We start from the raw sequence: 18548 nt of genomic DNA, 5'->3' as shown, positions 1-18548 counted from the left end.
GGAGTCCAGAAGACCAAAGTTAAACCTTCCTTCTTCCTCCTCTGGTGCCTTTGTAATTGGAGCTGCTCTCAGATACACCTAGAGGGCTCATGCCTTTAATGGGAATCAGCCTACTTTCTGATCCTGAAAATTTCACTATTTCTGCTTGTTCTTAGAGCTACCCCTGCTTCTCAGCTGGTAGCAGCCTATGGCCATAGCAGCAGAGGCTGGGACATTACGAACAAAACAGAGGTTAATCATTTCTACACATCATTCTCAATTTTTTTTTTTTCCTTCCTGCCTTCTGTTGTCAAACCAAAAAACTACCTAAGGTAGAAGCAAAAATAAAGCAAAACACAAAAGTTACCAACTTTCTGCCATTGACTCTTCATCCCTCTGGTTGCGGGTTTTCGATCAGGCTTTCCAGATGGCTGGTCTCACAGTGGGGTGAGAGTAAGAGTGCCAGCACCACATTATTACACTGCTCAGCTGATGAGAGGCAGGGACCTGAGGTCAGAGTTCCAGGTCACAGCTCCCTTTCTGGGTCTCAACATTCATCTTGGCCACAGGGAGTTACTAAAGATGAAAGCTCATGTCAAACTGTCTCAACGTGCTCTGCCATAAACCCGCTGGGAGACCCTGGGCCGGTCACTTAACCTCCCTCGACCCAGGTTCCCTGGTCTGTAACATGAGGGGTCTGCATGGTGTGATCTCTGAGTCTTCTACCATGAGTACGCTGTGACTCTTCGTGCTTGCTTTTTGCTGTACTTGAAGTAAGTGTACACAGCTACATTTTGTGGGGAGAAATGGGGAAAGGAAATGGATGTGGAGCGTCTTCTGAGAAAGATCACATGTTATCCATCCTGGGATCTGCTATGGCATCACATAGGCCTTCTGGCCCCAGCTCTGAAACATCCTGGCAAATCACCCCATAAGTCTGTTTGCTCACTTGTACGCTCAAGACAAAGGCCCCACCTCATCCAGGATGTTGGGAGAATTGAGCGAGAAACAAATATAAAGCGCTTGGTCTATAATGGGCATGCGGGGCCCTTTGCCTTCCTCATCTCTTCCAAACCTAGAGCAGCAGAGTAAAAGGGGATGAGCAAACCCTCTACTCCCCTCTGGGGCCACAGTAGTGGTTTCCTTCCCATAATCAAGACTTGGCTTTCTGAGCCAAGGTGAGTCGCTGTTCCTCTCTCCTTGTCCGGACCCTCTGTGCACAGAGTGTGCCTCACCCTGATGCTCACAGGGAGATAGATGGTGTGGCCTGGGCGTGTGCCGGGCACAACCCCAGAAAATGATACTCATTTGCATTTCCACTGGAAATGTCCTATCTGTAGCAACACAAGGCGTGGATGTAGTCACTGCCTTGTCTTTCTTGGTGAGGGAGTGGCTGGTTATGGTTGTGGTTTGTAAGAGTCTTGCAGTAAAGAGCACGTGGCCTTTGTATGACGCTGGCACATTCGATTACATTCTTGGGGAACTGATGTCCACTATCGTTTGCATGAAACTCCATCACGTCTTCTTTCCTTCACCCTTGGCTTTGTCTCTGCCCTCTTGTGTTCCTGCCCGGGATTTGTTGCTCCTGGAACCTTTTCTTCTTGGCTTCTGAGTCACCTCTGAGACGCTGAATTTGCATTTCAAACATCCAGCCTGACTCCAGTGCTCTGCGGGCCTGTCTTAAGGCCAGAGCGGGCTTCTGGATGGACTGGGAAAAAGTCCCAGAGTAAACACGTTTTCGTGAATGGTCTCTACCCACGTGTGTTGAAAACACTTGCTTTTGTAGCAAACTTGCTCCTAATTATTTTTTTTTTAAGTCCCTGAATCCCTAGAGAAGATATGGAAAATCTTTAGCTCGTAAAGCTGAGAATGAAATCATCCAACACACACTTTATTTCTAAAATTAATTATATTCACTGTATATATTACGAATAAGATTTCTACCTCCAGACCCTGAAATGTTTTACTTTTGTACCGATTCCACAGAAGTTCAGCAACTCTCTGCAAGAAGGGTTATGCATTTACATTTTTTTATTCTTTTATTTTTTATTTTAATAATACATTTATTTTTATTGGTGTTCAATTTGCCAACATACAGAATAACACCCAGTGCTCATCCCATCAAGTGCCCCCCTCAGTGCCCGTCACCCAGTCACCCCCACCCCCCGCCCACCTCCCCTTCCACCACCCCTAGTTCATTTCCCAGAGTTAGGAGTCTTCATGTTCTGTCTCCCTTTCTGATATTTCCCACACATTTCCTCTCCCTTCCCCTCTATTCCCTTTCACTATTATTTATATTTCCCAAACAGTTTCTACCTACCAGTGGCTGATCCTCTAAACAGCTCTTTTGTTTCTTCCTTGGTGAGTGTGCCTGGTTTAAGAAGGGGATTTGTAACTTCACCGCACTTTTTATCTTAGCTAACCACCCATCACTAGTCATACTTGCAGTTTTATTTCGACTTGAGGTTTCCATTTGAATATGTCTGAAAAAAAAAATCAACCACCATCACCACCAACCTCAGAAAACTAAACTCGAAGAGCATAAGCGTTTTCAGCGCTCCATGGGAAATGCAGCAGACCTGAGTGGAACTTCGACTGATTTTCTTTAGCTTTTGGATTATCTGGGTCTATGGGTTCAGAGGAGTCAAAGTAAAAATGAAACTCAGCAGGCATGATGAAATCACCCGGAGCCACCGAAACGGTTGGTCAGAGCCTACCAAAATTGTGTCATTCTCTAAGACTGGGTGATAGAACGGGGACCTAATTCAAGATACAGCTTTCCAAGCTGTCATCCCTCGACTCCTCAGATAGAGAAAGACATTTTCCAACAGCAGATTTGTTTTTTTTTTTGTTTTTCAACTGTAGCTCTGTACAGACTTCAGCAAATGATACAAAGTAGGTTAATCTCTATAAATGACAGGATAAATGCACTATGCCCCTTCCTAAATTATAACAATCAGAATTGAATCCTGGAGACATCCATGCTATTTTGGTAACTGGACGTGGGTGGGTGGGATGAGACCCAAAAGGCTATTAAAAAAAAAAAAAAGACTTAATTTCATCATCAACTGACTCAGGGAAACAACCTTGGCCTTGCACAGAGCAAGCTGTTTCTATTCTCTGCTCTGTCTTTCCTCCTGGAGCCTCCCAGAGGCTGCAAGGGTCTACAGAAACCTGTAGCGTAGATGACATTTTAAAAGAAATATTTTGTCATTTGTAAGCAGGAAGGCTAATATCTGACCTTACCCACCTCATGGGGGAGGCTGTAAGTATCAGAGGAAATGAGACCTATTAAAAACTGTAAAGTGACACGATGTAGAACCCTATCTCATTGCTGTGCCTTGGCTTTCTTAAAGGTGGGCATCAAAACTGCTACCTGGCAACTCAGGTACAAGGTATGATGTTCCCAGATGCCTGCAAAAAAGGGAAGACTTCCGTCTCTCTGACACAAAAGTGTTCCATGTAATTGCGATTAAATATAGACTGTGCTTTTGTTTTATGCAGTGGCAGGCAAAATTCGGATTAAGAGTCTCTCTGAAATGAGTGGGAAATATCAGAAAGGGAGACAGAACATGAGAGGCTCCTAACTCTGGGAAACGAACTAGGGGTGGTGGAAGGGGAGGTGGGTGGGGGGTGGGGTGACTGGGGGACGGGCACTGAGGGGGGCACTTGATGGGATGAGCACTGGGTGTTATGCTCTATGTTGGCAAATTGAACACCAATAAAAAATAAAAAATAAAAAATAAAAAAAGAGTCTCTCTGAAGCTGCAGTACTGTAGGAACACTGAGCTCATCCAGTGCCAGTGAATGCGACAGCTCTTTGTCTTATCAACGGGTCCTAAGGATGTCTCGAAGAACAACAGCCTCGGAAAAGAAATGTGAATGAACGCTGACCACTGCACTTTTCCTAATTTCTTTTTCTAAACAAAAAGTCTGCCTGGAATACACTATGCCACCCCTTTCTGGAGCATCGGTAGCACTGATTTTATATCGCAAAATCTAATCTCGTATTTTAAAACACTTTGTTTTCCAATACTTCTTTGTGCGCGTTTCTCAAAATGTAGCTTAACATCTTTTTCTTATTTCTCAAGCGTATCTAGGAAACTGCTAGACAAATAGCAAACAGGTAACAAATTCTTCCTGAAGACTGATTTATTGATTAAGAGACACAAGCTAATATTAGCTGTAAGCTGTTAACGCACTCCTATGTATACTATTTAACGTGCCTGGAACCTTTCTTCTCTTTTAGAGAGGTAACAAAAGTTTGCTGAAGTGGGATTTTTATAATTTTATGCCAAGTTAATCAACTATTTCATGGGGGGGGGGGAGGGGACTTTCTTTAATTCACAGCCAGCTCCAGAGTTAGAATTGGCGAGTAGGAAATATTGAACCTTCATATATTAATGAATAATTATGGCATAATGAAGTTGATTTTCATCAGACAGCACAGGAGAGCCTGCTTATCTTGAGAGCAATCCCAACATACAACCACCTCTCGAAATATTTTTAAAAATGCATCCTTATCACTACTAATTTGTGTCAATATCTTTTTCGTAAGCAGTTGGAATGACATTTCTTACTGCATAGTCCTACAAAGCCTGGCTCAACAAATAAAGCATTATTGTTCAGTAAATGCTTGATAAAGCTCTTTGACCAGCGTCTATTTTAAAGGTAACATTTTCATTTCTCTAACTCCAAAAGGAAAAATCAGCACAAACTCCATCTCTCTTTTGTATCAGGAACATTGCCTTGTTTAATTGCCAGCAGCCCTAGTTTGCTAAGTAGTAAACATTTAAGCATGCACCATTACATTCCTTAGGACACCTCTTGGAGTCGATGCAATAATTTATTACATCGAGTAGGTCTAATTCTCCCTTGATTTATGGAAGTGGTAATAATATTCCGTCACACAGAATGCTTTGCTAGGAGGAATCCAGATCCCGGCACTAAAATCTTTATGGCCTCCCCAGGAGGAGTTGGGACGCAGGTGGTATTCTCATTACCACAGCCGAGAAAGTGGAAGGGTTTGCCTGAGGTCTCCTGGAAAGCCAGTTATTCAAGGAACAGAATCTAGGTCTCCTGATGCCTAGCACACAATCACAAAAAGCACAGAACTCCCCGGGGGAGTTGCCCAAATCACGTGCATAGACCAGACAAGGGGAAATGACACCCAAGATGCTCATTGCAGGATCCCCGTAGCAACCCGGCACTGTTTCCCTCCGACTGCACATAAAGCACACCGAAGGGTATCAAACAACATAAAATCCTAATAGTGCCCTAATTAGGCGGGATCATCACTCTAACTCCCTGACCTCCCATAGTCCAAGCCAGCAGCCCCAGATTCCTCTCCGTGGTGCTGAATCCGAAAGCAGGACGGAGTTACAGAAACCATCTTTGGCTTACAGGGGACCATCAAGCTCTGATGATGATGAAATTTGATCGCAATAATGTCAAACTTTATATGACCATAATCCAAGTTTACAATGATACATTAAGCCATAATGCTGCTATTTATATCACCATAAACTGAGTTATGGTGATATAAATAGTCATGCTAATGGCATTAACAGCAGCACTCAGTGGAATCACAGCTGTTGACTGCCACTTGTACTCTATTAGCATTGCTATTTATATCACCATAAACCTAGGTAGTCAAACTTGTTATATATGAATCTACAAGGAAGATAGATATCCACATTTTATGCCCAAACTAGGCTCCTGTATTGGAGACTCCAAGGCTGCCGCCCTCCCGTATGGATTAAGGCCTATCGAGCTCTTCATTTGGCTCTGTTCTCATTGGATGGTGTTTCTTTAGGAGATACGAAGAGCAAGTCTGTTTCCTGCCATCCTCTGATTTTCTGGGAAACGCTATTTAAAACTGATAAGAAAGTGCAAGCCGCAGCTTCTGGGCAAACTTACTGTCTCCTTGGCAGCGCAGAGGGCCCACACTCAGTTTGGCTTCTGAGCCTTGACGGTCAGTATCTCCAACTACCACCTGGCTCACTGGCAGGTGATCTTTGTAGGATAAGAAGCCAGCATCCTTCCTCCTGAATCACAGGGAAAAACAGAAAAGGATGAGGACGTTAAATTAGAAACATGTCTTTTCTGATAGTTGTTTCAATTGTCTAGTAATTGACCACATTCCAATAAATGCTCAGAGGCGCACTGAGTAGAACCACAGTTAAAGAGTTGTCCTCTCTCTTCCATCAAGAGGTCTCACAGTGTATTACTCAGAAGCAACATTTTCCAATGCCTTCTGGAAAACAGAACTGACACCCTGATATTTCCAGGGAGTCACAACCAATGCGTTGCATCCTATTTCAGCGTGGGAGTGGACTACCACGCTGCTTGGAAAACACATCAAACACTGAACATGCGTGCAGTTTGCTGTTGTCAGGAATCAAAAGTTCAATGACATCAATCTGATCTCTTGGATAATATATGAGACAAAACCCTGACTTAAAAAAAGAAAGCTTTATCTCCTTAATTGTTTTTGAAGCAGTTGGTTTTCTTTCCTGCTGAAAAGGGGACACTTTTTGTTCCTTCCTCTTTTCTTATTTATTTTAACAACTGAAAGAGTTTATGTGAAGTTTCCAACACGGGGCAGATGCTCACCAAGTATCTATTTCCATCTATAATGAAGAATGAAAATTCAAGCCCACTTGGATTGGTTTTCTTGCTTATTCTATACTTCTCTTGTTTCTTCAGGTCTCCTAACTCTCCCCTGGGGCCACCCCTAAATAAAGGAAGAGGAGCATAGAAATCTAGGAGGTGTTCTCAGGCACAGGCCCAACGTGAGTTATGGGGCAGCACACACTTCACCTTAAGAGAAATCCCTGCCCCCTCATCATCTTTTTGTGTGGCTGTGGTTGAGAAATCCCCTCAATTTGGGGCTGGTTGGATGGGAGGTACACATTATTATAAAGTCATTCCACAAACTTACCCTTTTGTATGATTTTTTTTGCACCGTGCAGCCTGAATATAAACAACAATTTTGAAATTGTACATACAGCCGATAACAGAAAACTGACTTTGGATGATAGCAGAATGAGAGAGGCAACTAAACAGTCAGCTTAAAGATTTGTCTTTCACATCTCTTGGCAAATAGTCCAGAGAATCGAGGGGAACCAACTTGGAAGCTTGTCTTTAAAATGCTATGCTCTTAGGAATAGTTATTATCCCTCCGATCTTCTGGAATGTCAGAGAACACGCACTCCCTCATGTGTCAGGACCCACAGAAAACCCAGGAAGGAGTCAGAATTCAGCCAGTGGGCCTCAAACAAGTGTATTTTTACACTCCTTTAGTTTTTCATTGCCCTTGAGTTTCTAAAAGTTTCTGTTTTAGAAATGTGTTGATCAAGTGAGAACTAAGATCACCCAGAAAAGTACTGTGATTCTTATTAACACTGTATCTACTGATGATCCAGCCTCAAATATCTCCGTGGAATTTTTTGCAAACCCAACTCCTTTTATTAGCACTTCTATCAATTAAGATTACATTAGAGAGGAAAAAGAGTGTTTGCCGTTAAACTTGATATGTAGTGTTTCTTAAAGTAGCAATAAATGAAAACACCTTTTACCAATATACTGGAATTTCAGGCTGATTTTCTCCACAAATTCATCATCACTTAGAACTACATGACTCTAAATCAAGAGACTGCAAAGTAAGTGTTGACAACCATTCATCTTGTTGCCTGTTCTCTTATGACCCATGAGCCAAGAATGATTTGTGCATTTCAAAGAGGTGGAAAAGAATCCAAAGCAGAATAATATTTTGCATCATGTGAAAATTATGTGAAATTCAAAGTCAGCATCCATATTTTAATTTTAAAAATAAAATTTTATTGAAATGCAGCCACTTTTTGTTTTTTTTTTTTAACCATATGGTCTATGGTGCTTTACACTATAATGTCAGACTTGAGTAGTTGTGACAGAGATCATATGGCCCTCGAAGCCTAAAATATTTATTATGTGGCCCTTTATAGAAGAAGTTTGCCAACTCCTGCTCTAAATTATCAGTATCCGTATTTCCTTTGGGAATTTATTGAGCAAACATTCCACTTACCATCACGGTGGACTGTCACATAACTTGTCCCCACAGTAGAGTGTGGGGTTAGGGAAGAGACGTGGGAATATCTCTGAGGTGGGGACAGAAACAGTTGAGCTAAAATTTATTTCATCTAACAGTAAGAGAGAATTTAAGCTTTGTTAATAATTAATGTTTTGCTTGAGCATACTATATGCCAGGCAGTCATGTATCAGGACGCTCAACATCCTCGCCAATATTCGGTATTGTCGGTTAATTTATGATGAGTGAGAAAGTAACCACTTTATAACAAAATTTGTGCTAATCTAAGAATAACTTGAAAACAGATGTTTGGAAATATTCCAATCATTATTGAATGTGTGTAACCTTAAAAGAATTTGTATATCTACACAGGTTACCAACTTGGAGATTCAGTTTGTAAGTCTTTGTAATGATCTTATAAATATAGAGTTCCTTTTTAGATACAATTAAATCTCTAGAAATGTTGAGGTTATTTTTAGGTTGCAATTCAAAGATAACCATAAGGTCTTATTTGCATGCACCCCCTATTCCATCTACATCCCAAGTAAAAGAGAGATCTAGAACTGCCCTGTACCCAAATTAACCACTGTTTTTTTTTTTAAAGATTTTATTTATTAATTCATTCATGAGAGACAGAGAGAGGCAGAGACACAGGCAGAGGGAGAAGCAGGCTCCATGCAGGGAGCCCAACGTGGGACTCGATCCCCAAACTGGGATCACTCCCTGGGCCCGAAGGCAGGCGCTCAACCGCTGAGCCACCCAGGGATCCCCAACCACTGTTTTTAATGGCATATTGAAGTTTATCAGAGGCTTCAGATCAGCTAATAGTTACAATGCTAAGATATTCCTTATCAAACCAAGAAAACAGAAAAAAAATTAACAGCTGAGAAAAAAAAAAAAGATAAAGCTACCCCCTCATTTTTGAGCAGAGATATAAATAGGACTCCAGAGATTTGAAGGTCACAAACAACTCTGTGTGAAACTCACAAGGCAATGGACTCTGCTAGAAACAAATTGGTTGTGAAAACAAATTCATAGATGGCAATGAACTGATGTGACTAGTAAAGAGTTTATGATGTGATCTTATAGCAGAGTCCACTTTCTCTTCTTTTTTTGTTAATTTTTAATTTTAATTCCACTTGGTCAACATACAGTGTTATATTAGTTTCAGGTGCACAATATAGTAATTCAACAGTTCCACGCATTGCCCTGTGCTCATCCCAACAAGTACCCTCCTTTATCGCCATCACCTCTTTCACTCATTGCCCTACCCCTTTCCCCAATGGTAACCACCAGTTTGTTCTCTATAATTAAGAGTCTGCATCTCGCTTGGTCTTTCTCTCTTCCCATCCCTCCTATTTTTTATTCTTTTGCTTGTTTTCTTTCTTAAATTCCACATATAAGTGAAATCACATGGTATTTGTGTTTCTCTGACTGACTTATTTAGTTCTGTATTCTACTGCCTGGCTTTATCCATGTCATTGCAAATGGCAAGATTTCATTCTCTTTTATGTATGAGTAAGATGTCATTGCATAAATATATATTTATCACCTCATCTTTATCCATTCTTCAGCTGATGGACACTTGTTTGGGCTGTTTCCATAATTTGGATACTATATATAATGTTGCTATAAATATCAGGGTGCATGTATCCCTTTGGATTAGTGTTCTCGTATTTTTTGGGTAAATATCTCACAGTGCAATTACTGGATTGAAAGGCAGTTCTGTCTTTAACTTTTTTGAGAAAACTATACTGTTTTCCAGAGTGGAACCAGCTTGCATTCCCCTCAACAGTGCAAGAGGGTTCCTCTTCTTCCATACCCTTGCTGCAAACACCTGTTGTTTCCTGTGTTGTTGATTTTAGCCACTCTGACAGGTGTGAGGTGATATCTCATTGTAGTTTTGATTTGTATTTCCCTGAGAGCGACGTTGAGCATCTTTTCAGGGTCTTTTGTGGTTCCACATGAATTTTAGGATTGTTTGCTCTAGTTCTGTGAAAAATGCTGGTAGTATTTTGATTGGGATTGCATTAAATCAGCGGATTGCTTTGGGTAGTAGAGACATTTTAACAATATTTGTTCTTCCAATCTTTGAGCACAGAACGCCTTTCCATTTCTTTGTGTCATCTTTACTTTCTTTAATCAATGTTTTATAGTTTTCAGAGTACAGGTCTTTTACCTCTTTGCTTAGATTTATTCCCAGGTGTCTCATTGTTTTTGTTGCCATTGTAACTGGGACAGATTCCTTAATTTCTCTTTCTGCTGCTTTCATTTTGGTGTATAGAAATGCAGCAGATTTCTGCATGTTGATTTTGTATCTTGCAACTTTACTGAAATCGTTTTTCAGTTCTAGCAGGTTTTGGATTTTTCTACATAGAGTATCACAGGTCACCTGCAAATAGTGAAAGTTTTACTTCTTCCTTACCAATGTGGATTCCTTTTATTTCTTTTTGTTGTTTGATTGTCATGGCTAAGACTTCCAGTACTATGAGTAAGAAAAGTGGTGAGAGTGGACATCCTGTCTTTTTTCTGACTATGGAGGAAAAGCTCTCAGTTTTTCCCCATGGAGGATGATATTAGTTGTGGGTTTTTCATATATGGCATTTGTGATGTTGAGGTATGTTCCTTCTAAACCCATTTTGTTGAGGGTTTTTTTTTTTATCGTGAATGGATATTGTTCTTTGTCAAATGCTTTTTCTGCATCTATCAAAATGATCATATGGTTCTCATCCTTTCTATTATTAATGTGATTTATCATGTTGATTGATTGGCAAGTACCAACCATCCTTGCAGCCTAGGAATAAATTCCGCTTGATTGTGGTGAATGATTTTTTAAGTATATAGTTGGATTTGGTGTGCTAGTATTTTATTGAGAATGTATGCATTCATGTTCATCAGGGCTATTGGCCTGTAGTTCTCTTTTTTAGTGGTGTCTTTATCCATTTTGGTATCAGGGTGATGCTGGCCTCATAGAATGAATTTGGAAGTTTTCCTTCCTTTTCTATTTTTTTTTGGAATACTTTGAGAAGATTGGGTATTCATTCTACTTCAAATTTTTGGTAGAATTCCTATGGGAAGCCATCTGACACTGGACTTTTGTTTTCTAGGAGAGTTTTGATTACTGATTCAGTTTCTTTGCTGGTTATTGGTCTGTCAAATTTTCTGTTTCTTCCTGTTTTAGTTTTGGTAGTTTATATGTTTCTAGGAATTGATCCATTTCTTCCAGGGTGTCCAATTTGTTGGCATAGAGTTTTTCATAATATTCTCTCGTAATTATTTGTATTTCTGTGGTATTGATTATTTCTCCTCTCTCATTTGTAATTTTATTTGAGTCCACTTTCTCTCTCTCTCTCTCTCTTTTGATAAGTCTGGATAGAGGTTTATCAGTTTAATTGTTTTTTTTTTTTTTTTTCAAAGAACCAGCTCCTGGTTTCATTGATCTGTTCTATTGTTTTTATTGGTGATGGTAGTTTTCTTTTTCTGTTTTTAGTTTCTATATCATTTGTTTCTGCTCTAATATTTATTATTTCTTCCTTCTGCTGGCTTAGGCTTCATTTGTTGTTCTTTTTTTAGCTCCTTGAAAGGTTGGATTGTTTATTTGAGAGTTTTCTTGCTTCTTGAGGTAGGCCTTTATTACTATATACTCCCCTCTTAGGATCACTTTTGCTGCATCCTAAAGGTTTTGGACTGTTATATTTTTCATCTCTTTTCTTCCCATTTATTTTTTATTTCTTCTTTTGTTTCCTGGTTGACTCATTCATAGTTTAGCAACATGTTGTTTAAACTCCATGCATTTGTGGTCTCTCCAGACCTTTTCTTGTGGTTGACTTCTAGTTTCACAGCTTCGTGGTCAGAAAAGGTGCACAGATGATTTCAGTCTTTTTGTATTTGTTGAGGCCTGATTTGTGACCTAATAGGTGAGCTATTCTGGAGAATTCCCCACGTGCACCTGAAAAGAATGTATATTCTGCCCACTTTCAAAAAGACATGTAAGTGAAACGAAAATAAACTGAGATCTGGAGAGGGACCCATGAACACACTTACAAGACTGCTATCTTAATACCTATATGAAAATTATTTAGCAAGCAAAACTAGCCTTCATTGAAAGTTATGATCTTTACAGATGGAGGTCAATCTAATTTAGGGAGATATTCAGTAACTATTTATCATGTTAGCATAATCTAATTACATCTGCTACTGGGCTTGTACATTAGAAACACTCTATCATCCATTTCAAATAGGCCCTGAACTCAGACTCTTGCATAATTTCTATCAAGCATTGTTATTAAAGAAGAACTTGATTCTATGGATTTTGTTTCTCTAACCTGGCTTTACTGTTATTTTACCTCAGTACCACTTTCCTGAAGAATTCTGTCTTAACTTTGCTGCCTGTTCTTCTCTTGCTTTCTTTTCTTACCCTACTGAGAAAGCAAACAAGCCTCTGGCAGTTTGGCTTGGCCCTTAGCTCAGTGGAAGAAAATAAATAAATAAAAAGAAACCCTAAGAAAAGCAGATATCCGAAACTTTTGCAATTGTGAGCCTGATTTTCCACCAGATGTTATAAAAGTTACCGCACTATGAATCTGTCCTATAATTTTAGCAGAAAGGATTTCTCCTTTGTAAAGTTTTAGAAGTACCTGTTTAGGGATCCCTGGGTGGCGCAATGGTTTGGCGCCTGCCTTTGGCCCAGGGCGCGATCCTGGAGACCCGGGATCAAGTCCCACATCGGGCTCCCTGCATGGAGCCTGCTTCTCCCTCTGCCTGTGTCTCTGCCTCTCTCTCTCTCCGTGACTATCATTAAAAAAAAAAGAAGTACCTGTTTACTGAAAAACCGTCACCGCCACCACCAGAATGAGTCAGTGAGCTGTGTGCATTTCCATCACAGCATCGCCTAAGCTAGAAATTCCTGGAGGAATCCAAGAAAGTCAAAGTTTTAGCTACAGAGGATCTTTCACAGAGAGGTGTAGAAATCAGAAATAAAGACATGGGACAATTCTTAGTATTTTTGGTCACTAGACAAATGCCATTAAAACTAGATTGAGTTGACACATCCCTCCTACAAGAGTAGCTATGATAATAATAAAAGTAGACAGGTAAGAACACTTGTTGATAAGAATTGGAAGAAGCTGGAATAATCATACATTGTTGGTGGGCATTGCAGAGTGGTACAGCTCCTTTTGAAAACAGTTTGGCAGTTTCTTAAAAGTTAAGCATAGGAGCGCCTGGGTGGTTCCATCGGTTAAGCAGCTGGCTCTTGATTTTGGCTCAAGTTATGATCTCAGGGCTGTGGGATCCAGCCCCGAGTCAGGCTCTGCTCAAAATTCTCTGTCTCCCTCTCCCTCTGCCCACCCCTTGCACTCTCTCAAATAAATAAATAAATAAATAAATAAATAAATAAATAAATATTTTTTAAAAAACATTAAGTACAGATTTACCATATGCTCCAATAATTCCATTCTTGAATATGTACCGAAGAGAAATGAAAGTTGATGGTCACCCAAGGATTTTCAAGTAGTTGTACAGAGCAGCTTGATTCATAATAGCCCCAAAGTGGAAACAACTCAAATGTCTACCAACTAGCGAATGGATAAACAATGTGTAGTATATCCATACAATGGAACATTATTCAGCAATAAAAGAAATGAAATATGCAAAACGAAATAAGCAAAATGAATAAACCTCAAAAACATCTTGCTAAGTGAAATAAGTCACACCCAGAAGATCACATATTCTATAATCTCATTTTTACAAAATGTCCAGAAAAGGCAAAGCTATAGAGACAGAAACTAGATTAGTGGTTGCATGGGGCTGGGCATGGGAACGAGGATTTATGATAAACAGAAATCTTACAGGAGTAATGAAAATGTCCTAAATCAAGACTGAGGTGATTTTTTTTCTGTACAGCTCTGTGAATTTACTAAAATTCCTTGAATCATACTTAAAACAGATGAATGTTATGGTATGTAAATTGTATTTCAATAGTCATTAAAAAAACCCCAAAAGACCATAGAGAGTGGTGACTACTAGCTTTCAACAAGAAAGACATTTTCTTTCTACACGTCACTGGAAGTGCTAGCATGTGGAATTACGAAACGGTGTATTTCCCAGCATTTTGACTATGTACCTAGGGCTATAGAATCTCTACTGACTCCTTTTTTTTCCAGGGGCCTTATCCTGTATCAACATTTACATATTCTACTAAACTTGCTTCCTAAATAGGATCTCAGAACACTCTCCCCTGGACACCCTCATTCGTTCTGTTCTCACCCTTGACTTCTATAAGCATTTTTAACAGGAGACAGCATGTTAAAATGGCACAGAACACTCCACCAATGTTAACATGCTTGAGTCTCATCTTCATTCCTTATTCAGCATTTGTACTCTTTACCGTAGCCTGCTATACCTGTCAATTTCCCAAACTATCTGTATTATTTTTATTTTTAAAAGATTTTATTTATTAGAGAGAGAGAGAAAGAGACAGAGGGAGCAAGAGAGCACTAGTCAGGGGAGGAGCAGAGGGAGAGGAAGAAGCCCAAGTGGGGGTTCAATTCCTGGACTCTGGGATGATGATCTGAGTCAAAGGCAGATGCTTCATTGACTGAACCACCCAGGTCCCCCCCCACCCCAAACTATCTTTAAAATAGGAACTGTACCTCATTCCTCAAAAACCAAACATCCTTGGTTTTCCACGACATGCCTAAGAATAAAGTTCCATTCGCTTGTCACCATTTGCAATCCTAATATCCTGGAAATGCCAATACTTTTTTAGCATATCTTCATCTCAAGGATTGTTTCAAAACTATCTGTAATCTTTCGTGTGATTTTTGGCTCAAAGAATATGTTCACATTACTTATAAGTCTTTGTATCTTTCCATCCTTTCTGTCTCCTAATAATTATCCCCAGACACGTACTTTTGCTTAGCAAGTAATCAGAAAAAAGTAGGTCAGAAGGTAAAATCCTATAAGAATTTTCCTGAGTTGTTCTGGAAATATTCTTCTAATAAGTTCCACTAAAAATGTTAGATTCATTAGTAGTTATTTTTTTCATTAGTAGTTATTTTTATCAAAAAATCTTTGCATTCTGAGTCTGTCCATCTCTTGAATAAAAAGCACATAAATAACTTACAGTTGTATAGTTTTAAAAGATTTACAGTGCTTTCCTGTGGATGATCTCATTTAATCTTTGCAGCTTTGGAAGTACAAGGAAATAGGAATATGCATACAGTTGAACCTGACAAATTTTGATTCCCAAATAATTCTTCAGGGACGCATTTAACACACAAATTGACTCTACCCAGGAATGAGATGCTTCTTCAGGGTATAATATCAGAAGCTACCCAACTGTGTATTAGTTCATACCTAATGTACACAAGAAATATGGGAAACTGATAAACTTAAGCCAAGGCTAGTTCTAGTTAAAACAAATTTTGAAATTAAATGAGAATTTTTATTCTTGTTTTTTCTTTTTTGTCATCGACTCCATCTGTCGACATGTTCTCTGCTGGGGGGATGCACCCCACTGCCTTTCCCTTAACAAGAAATTAATGCTCTCATTTTCCCATTCTCCTGGCCCCTATTAACACCTGCTTCCAGAGAATAATGTGATGAACTATTGTTTCTATCCATTTTTGTAAAAGATTTTATTTATTCATAGAGACACACACACAGAGAGGCAGAGATACAGGCAGAGGGAGAAGCAGGCTCCATACAGGAAGCCTCACGTGGGACTCAATCCTGGGCCTCCAGGATCACACCCCAGGCTGCAAGAGGCGCTAAACCCCTGTACCACCGAGGCTGCCTGTTTCTATCCATTTTTAATAGAAGCCAGGCCTGGTTGAGACAAAAGGCTACTCCCAGAAACCAGATCTCTATGAATTGTGGAGGCTGGATGGAGAAAGAGAGGAATTGAAATGACTTTATGGAGGTGACTTAGAAGGGCAGCCCTACTGTCACCACAGCGCAGGTGTGCCAGTTCCTTTATGTTCCTTTCCAAAAACCATGACCAGGAGTCAATGCCTTTGTTCCTAGAACACATAGGGGCAATCTCAGCTTGACTGGATCATCAGAAGCTGAAATAAACAACAGAACAGTCTGATACACAATAAAGTAGAACTTTTAAATGGTGTCCTCAAGTCACTATTGACTATTGAGCTTTCCTCAATGGACGAAAGGTAGTGTTCTCTATAAAGCAATTAGAGTAATTAAGAAAACAACCATCACAATTAGATCTTTAGAATCCATGTCTATGTCCCCTATGAAATGAAAGTAATTACAGATTCAATTACTCCTTTTCAGTGGGAATAGTTTAGGCCTTTTATAAATGCAAGACAATTATCTCTTCATTTTAGAATCTCTTAGAAAACCCTTAGTAACCATTTCAGGATTCTATGCAAAATGTTCCTCTTTGATTTTCCTTCTGGAATACAAGTTCCTTGCGGCCATATATACTGTCTCATGCAACTTTATAAACTAAATACTAATAGGCACCTAAAAGTAGCTAAGTCCATATGTTTCATGATTGAATAAATACACGAATAAGCATAGAAGTTAACTCGGCACAATCCTAAAATAGTAATTAGTGTGTGCTTACTACCAATGGTGAGCTATGAGAAAGAAAACTCTCCTCGTAATGGGAGTTCCTTGAATGCTCTTAAAAATCTTTTATTATTCCTTTCCTCTAATTGGGGTTTTATTTTGTTTTCCTTAGAAAGTGGTATTCAATTCGAAGTCTCATATATAATTAATATAGTGGAAAGAATTAGATCTTAAAGACTAGAGTAGTCATTCAACCCTTCTTCTGCGTAAAAGTAAGTTGCTAAATTTATCTGGGCTCTTGTTTCTTTATGAAGATAAGTTATGGTATATCTTGGTTCTGAAGGGTATCAGAATATGCAACTCCAAAATATGCCCCTTTGGCATATAGGTTATTTTGAACTAAAGACCACTGAGATCAGTAGACATAGGAAAAGCTCTAAAAATGGCATAAGTGTTCCTTTTGAGAAGGAAATTTCCTTTAGTAGAGAGGTCTCCCTCTCCTGTACCTGAAAGACAGACTCTCAACAATTCTTTTCATCAATGGAGAAGGTACTGATTTCATCTGTAAAACCAATCTTACTACACAACTAATGCTTATCATACTTTCCTGATCCCCTTTTCAAAACTTGCCTCCCACTCAGAAGCCCAAACCCCTTTGGCTTAAGATGGTATATAAGGCCAGGTTCTAGCCATCTTTTTGGGTTATTCATCACTGAGTGCTCTGATGCGAATGTGCATCACCACGCCATGTTACTAAACTTCTCTGTTTTTCTCTTACTGATCTGTCTTTGGCCAGTCTAATTAAGAGGACCCCAATTGTAAATCCTATGCTAGGTAGAGGAAAATATTTTTTTTCCTCCCCTATAGTTTTATGATTCCACATAATGTTTGTTTGTTTGTCTTATAATTCTAGAACAACAAGTAATAATCATTGGAACAAATGTGGCTAACTTAAATGTGTGGCATAAAATGTAATAAATGTTAGGTCTGTTTTTCAAGGGGTGAGGTCATTGGTACTCTGAATGCAGGACTTCGTGGTTCTGTGTAGTTTCCCCCAAAACGATTAATGTAGTATCTAGCCTATGTTCTGGGAGATGACCTAGTTATCACCCTTATTTTTCAGATGAGGTAACAGATCTGGAGTAAAACTATGCCTCATCTAAGGTATTTACTTAGTGGCTGAAGTAGGCAAAACAAACCAATCTCCATCACTCTCACTCAAGAATCTAAAAAAGGGAGATGCATATTTACATTTCCCAAATTGTCCTAAAATAATTTCAGTTGTTTTTCTAGAAATGACATGAGAGTCTATGTTTTTATCAAATAGGGAATTTGTCTCACTGGATCAGGGACTAGTTTGGACTATTTACAGTTTACTTCATCTATTTGCACTCATATTCTCTTTCAGTAAGAGTTCCTTGTGTTTTTGAAATCTGTGCTGAACATTATATAATCATTAGATGATTAGCAAGGAGGGAGACTTGATGTGTAGCATACTTACATTTCCATGTATTTTTATCTCTAGCAGTTCATGGTCAACTCCTGGCACCTCAAAAGTAATCAATGGGAAAACCTTTACTCATACTAGCCTCGAGTATGTTTAAAAATTAGGGTGAATATTCTGGGTTCCTCCAGTGTTCCTGAAGCTCATTTGTAACTAACAGATAAACGCAGAAATTGGAACAACACGTGTATCTGATCACTGACGTTTCCCCTTTGCTTTTGCAGGATCACCTTTAGGTTCTTTCCTGGTTTGATGACCCTGGGGTGGGTTCCTTTCAAATTTTGCATGGCTGGCTTCATCCCAGAGGTTCCATGTCTGGCCCACAATGCATTCTTGTCTCTTGGAAATCTATTGACAATATGCCATGTCCCCTCCCCTTGGAGCCAGGCGGGGGTCCTCCAGGCTGATGTGGGTCCATGCCATTATTTTTCACTCCAGCAGACACGGGGTAAGGTCTCTGAT

General features: G+C 39.5%; 1 protein-coding gene across 1 annotated transcript in view; it reads right to left on the bottom strand.

Annotated features, from left to right (window-relative positions):
- CNTNAP2 (contactin associated protein 2) overlaps window positions 1-18548 on the bottom strand; it is a 1951553-nt gene that overhangs the window by 352984 nt on the left and 1580021 nt on the right. Inside the window, exon 15 of the mRNA XM_041753355.1 lies at window positions 5899-6026. Within this exon, the coding sequence (XP_041609289.1) occupies window positions 5899-6026 (128 nt within the window). The remainder of the gene's footprint in view (window positions 1-5898; window positions 6027-18548) is intronic.

The sequence above is a fragment of the Vulpes lagopus genome, chromosome 4 (genome assembly GCF_018345385.1).
Source record: "Vulpes lagopus strain Blue_001 chromosome 4, ASM1834538v1, whole genome shotgun sequence".
Lineage (NCBI taxonomy): Eukaryota > Metazoa > Chordata > Mammalia > Carnivora > Canidae > Vulpes > Vulpes lagopus.
This window is presented reverse-complemented; position numbering and strand designations above follow the sequence as displayed.